At 47.3% G+C, this 5,006-nt stretch overlaps 1 protein-coding gene across 1 annotated transcript; it reads left to right on the forward strand.

The window, feature by feature from the left end:
- Positions 1-1,137: 1,137 nt before the first annotated feature.
- LOC123182458 (probable sugar phosphate/phosphate translocator At2g25520) lies at positions 1,138-3,197 on the forward strand. The gene is made up of 2 exons (XM_044595024.1): positions 1,138-2,456; positions 2,831-3,197. The coding sequence occupies exon 1, from the start codon at positions 1,359-1,361 to the stop codon at positions 2,421-2,423; it is 1,065 nt and encodes a 354-aa protein (XP_044450959.1). The 5' UTR covers positions 1,138-1,358; the 3' UTR covers positions 2,424-2,456; positions 2,831-3,197.
- The last annotated feature ends 1,809 nt before the right edge of the window (positions 3,198-5,006 follow it).

The raw sequence follows: 5,006 nt of genomic DNA on the forward strand, positions 1-5,006 counted from the left end.
CCCTCGTCACCGTCCGGCAGGAGCTCATGGCGAACGACAATGGCATTTTTCGCAACATTCAATTTGTTGCAAGAAAGATTTCTGCAACATCGGTTTTGTTGCAAAAATTTATTCCGTAACACCATATAAAGGTGAAGACAAAGAAAAAAAATGCAACATCACCTTAGTCGCAAAGTTTTCTACAACAATATCTCTGTTGCAAAAAAGTGAAACAGAAAAGGAAAAATCCGCAACACTACCTATGTTGCAAAAATAAATAAATCCGTCAACACAACCTATGTTGCAAAAAAAAATCCACAACATAGCCTCTCTTAGAAGATCCGCCGGCCGATGCGTAGCAGCCCCTTAAATTTAGCACATGAGACCTCAAAAGCCATTAAATCCTTTCCTTTCGTTTGAAACTGGCAGCTTAATTCTCGAGCTACCCTGTCCTAAGATCAAGCAACCAATTAATAGTAACAAAATATCCGGCCTTAATTTCAAACATTCAATCGCCAACAAAGATAGCATCCCCATCAACAAATTACATACTAGTAAATTGGCTGGAAAATGATAAGGGCAGTTTTGGCACAAAGACAGCCTTGCCGAACCACTAGAGTTAAACTTTACTGCCAAGGCGCAAATCGTGAGGCAAGCTCTTAAGTCGGTCAACCCGCTTATTTTTTTTCTTCTTTCAGTGTTTTTGCGTGTCAATAGGTGAAACTTCGTGCCACGAGACGGTGAAAATCGATGTAAGAACCATGCCATTGCCACCCCATGACACTAACTATTTTCTGGTTTTTTACCATAACCTATCTATCCTCACACACACGGCTCATTGACCATGTCACTCAACGGTAGGTGATGTAACTTGGACACGTATTTTCGCGGAAAAAGAAGTGGTGGAGGCGTAGAAACGCGCCACACACACATGGAGTTACCGATGACAGTACAAAACGGTGGCACTTTTTAAACCACCACGTCAACGTCACAGCGGCCGGATTTACCGGCCCGAAAAGAGAAGAAAAAAGAAGAGAGGTGGGAATCCAGCCGGAGCAAAGACGAGTCAAAGCGGGAGCTCCCCAGCGGAAAGAAGGAAAGAAAGAAAAGGAAAGCAATCGCGTTCTCCACGTGGCCAGCGCGCCCAGTCCTCTCCAAGCACCCATCCCCTCACCTCACCTAAACCCCCCGCAACCTTAACCCATCCCCACCGCCAGCCCCCAGCCGTGTCCCCAACCCCAAATCCTCAGATCCGCCTCCGCTCCCCCGAGCCCAAGTCCACCCCTCCCTCCCCACCGCGGCGCGCACGCACGCACCCGGCCACCACCCACCCGGATCCAGATCCGCGCGGCGGCGGCGCAGGTCAGCAGGAGGGAGCGATGGCCGGCGGCGGGGGCGCCGGCGGCTTGTCGGAGTCGGTGATGCGGAAGGTGCTGCTGTCCTACTGCTACGTGGCGGTGTGGATCTTCCTCTCCTTCGCCGTCATCGTCTACAACAAGTACATCCTCGACCCCAAGATGTACAACTGGCCCTTCCCCATCTCGCTCACCATGGTGCACATGAGCTTCTGCTCCTCGCTCGCCGTCGGGCTCGTCCGCGTCCTGCGCGTCGTCGAGCCGCCCTCCTCCCCGCCCATGACGCCGCAGCTCTACACCTCCTCCGTCGTGCCCATCGGCGCGCTCTACGCCATGTCGCTCTGGTTCTCCAACTCGGCATACATCTACCTCTCCGTCTCCTTCATCCAGATGCTCAAGGCGCTCATGCCCGTCGCCGTCTACTCCATCGGCGTCCTCTTCAAGAAGGAGACCTTCCGCTCCTCCTCCATGCTCAACATGCTCTCCATCTCCTTCGGCGTCGCCATCGCCGCCTACGGCGAGGCCAGGTTCGACCTCCGCGGCGTCGCGCTCCAGCTCGCCGCCGTCGCCTTCGAGGCCACCCGCCTCGTCCTCATCCAGATCCTGCTCACCTCCAAGGGCATCTCGCTCAACCCCATCACCTCGCTCTACTACGTCGCGCCCTGCTGCCTCTGCTTCCTGCTCGTGCCCTGGATCTTCGTCGAGCTGCCCAGGCTGCGCGCCGTCGGCACCTTCCAGCCCGACTTCTTCATCTTCGGCACAAACTCGCTCTGCGCCTTTGCGCTCAACCTTGCGGTGTTCCTGCTCGTCGGCAAGACCTCCGCGCTCACCATGAATGTTGCGGGAGTGGTCAAGGACTGGCTGTTGATTGCCTTCTCCTGGTCCGTGATCCGGGACACGGTCACCCCCATCAACCTCTTCGGCTACGGCATCGCCTTCCTAGGGGTTGGCTACTACAACCATATCAAGCTGCAGGCGCTCAAGGCCAAGGAGGCGCAGAAGAAGTCCGCGCAGGCCGATGAGGAGGCTGGCTCCCTGTTGCAGGAGCGCGATAGCCACAGTGATCGCAAGAGCGAGAACCAGGCATAGAGCTCCAGATCAGATCCGGGCATGCCCACATTGGTTGGTTCTAAAATCCATTTGTGTGATTTTTCTTTTTCAACTGCATGCACAATAGGCTTGTTATTTTTCCTGATTTGCCATGGTAGAGGAATAAAATTGGAGAAATGTATGATTCATTGGCAGTATGAAAATCGCGATGTACTTTGCCCACTTACGTTTAAGTAGTAAAATTGTAAAGATCAATGGGGATGATGCTTTTGCACAATTAAGTTGCTGTCCTTCTACTTTTTATGGTGTGGACTATCATATAGATCTACATGCTTTCTGTCAGAATAAGTAATGTTTTCATAGATAGAAACATGAAAGTACTCGAAACTGTGATCGTTTGCTCACTATGCATCTTCCTTATCCTAATTATGATGTGTGCTGGACAGGGAATCTGGTGCAAAGTGCAAAGACTATAGTTTGGTCTACAGTTGCTTTCAAGGAGGTGGATGCCGGTTCTGGTTTATCTTTTTAACTTTAGTTGGATCTGAGGAGCAAACCAAGGCAATTTGTTGATCTAGGAAATACTTGCATTTGAACCTGTTTCTGGAGGGTTAGAAGGAACACTTATATTACCCTGTTATTTATTTTTGCGTTTTTGTTCTGAAAGGCGGCCTTGCTTCCTCTCTCGCTCATTCCATATTTATTTGGTCGAGTAGCCTAGGTAAAAATGTACTGCACATTGGTATCATTTCGGTGGGTATCATCTGGTGGTTATCATCTATATATAATGAGCTTACTGTAAACTATATTCAATACTTGCCTCTTTTAGCTTTTAATATCGTGTGATTATGTGTCGGTTTGTTGCATCGGTGGGTGAATATTTGCCTTGCCAACTTTCACCTGATCAATTTGTCACTAGATGGGGTAACTAGGTGGTTGCTGAAGTTGCATTGTCATGTATTCAGGTATGAGAACCATGCATTCGATACAATCTAGGATTGCATTATTATCTTCAGAGTACTTAGCGTTATGTCATGGAATTGGGGACCCTTCCTTGGCATTAATTTGCTTGCTGAGAGGAAGCATTGTTGAGCATTTTATCAGTTAAATTGCCCCACCTACAGTTGAACAATTGAACTGTGTTGTTAGGTTTATGGTTGGTACCGGATCTGAAATAATTGTATGTTGTCTTCGTCCCTTAAATAAGCGGCTGTGGGGCTGTATGGTAATCTAACCCTGCTAGCAGAAATTAAGGTGTGATGGTAGGGTTTCCTGTCCTCATAAATGTAGCCTGAAACTCCTGGTGTTGGTCGCTTGCTTTTCTCTTTCTCTTTGGTGAAGTGTCTATGTTTAGCCATATTGATCTATGCTACTGATCACTCAAGTGGCAAACTGAAAGCGGCATAAATAGTTTATATCTTATAGTAGAAGGTTAATCTTAGCCATATTAAACCATGCTGATACAGCAAGTGGCAAACTGAAAGCGGCATAAATCATCTTATGCCTTCAGACCCTGGCGACTTGTTCTTGGTAGGATGTCTTTTGTCAAGGTACTGCTAGGATATGATCACGGAGATTTGCATAATTTTGTCTTCCTTGGGTAGCATTGTTTCCAAACCATGATGTGCATAATATAGTTTCTTGCTTACTTGGTTAGCATCGTTTTCAAAACTGATCAACTGCGTGTGGAAACAAAGCCACTATGAGGTGTACGTACTTCAACTGAACTGCATAATACTCGGTTGGCACCAGTTCCAGATTTCAGGTGTGTTGGTACACCACAATTTCGGGGAGTTGCGTTGTGGAACTGTGGGGCAGAGCAACACGATGTTGGTGCCTGCGTGATCTGAATGAATGCTGGGGCAAAGCAACTGGGTCCTAGGATTGCGTAGGAGCAAATCGCTCGCCGTGTTTGGTGCACGCCACGCCGCGAGACAGGTTGTTTATGTGCGACACCACGCAATCCTTGCTCCTTTTGCAATTATTTTAGCAGTAAAGCGCATGTAGGTACGAGCATTACGAGGACCATGCTCGAGGATAGTGCGTGGGCTGCCATATCCCTTCCAACGCAAGGCAAAGTGCAAACGGCAAACACAACATGTTCTTTGTGCCAAATTCAGTTTCCTGTCTTGTGCCTCTAGCATCGTATTTTTTAATCCAAAGGTCATCATTGTACACTCAAATAAACCGACGAAACCAGGGCATCGAAAAGCCGTTTTGGACATGTTCTTTTTGGTCATAAAAATTTGATTATACCTTCCATTACCATCAAGAAAGCTAGTAATGACCTTATGTCCAGAGGCATCATTAATAAGCATATCAGCTATGGTCATGGGATACTCATCTTTGGGTGTAGCTTTATTGAAATCTCTGAAATCAATGCACACCCTCAATTTGCCGGACCCTTTTTTCTCCACAGGCACAATATTAAAGATCCATTCAACATATCTGCAAGGTTTAATAAAATTAGCTTTAAACAAAAGACCGATCTTGCTATAAATATTACTGGTAATATAATATTGATCTTTTCACTTCAATCGATTTTATCCAGGGTTGTCTGTATGCAATTTTTATACAATTAATTTTTCTTTTGAACTTGTTAACCATGTTGCCTTCCATAGT

Source organism: Triticum aestivum, chromosome 1D (genome assembly GCF_018294505.1).
Source record: "Triticum aestivum cultivar Chinese Spring chromosome 1D, IWGSC CS RefSeq v2.1, whole genome shotgun sequence".
Classification (NCBI taxonomy): Eukaryota; Viridiplantae; Streptophyta; class Magnoliopsida; order Poales; family Poaceae; genus Triticum; species Triticum aestivum.

Excerpts from the sequence above, each read along its gene's own strand:
- LOC123182458 (XM_044595024.1), top strand. The coding sequence starts at position 1,359 with ATGGCCGGCGGCGGGGGCGCCGGCGGCTTGTCGGAGTCGGTGATGCGG.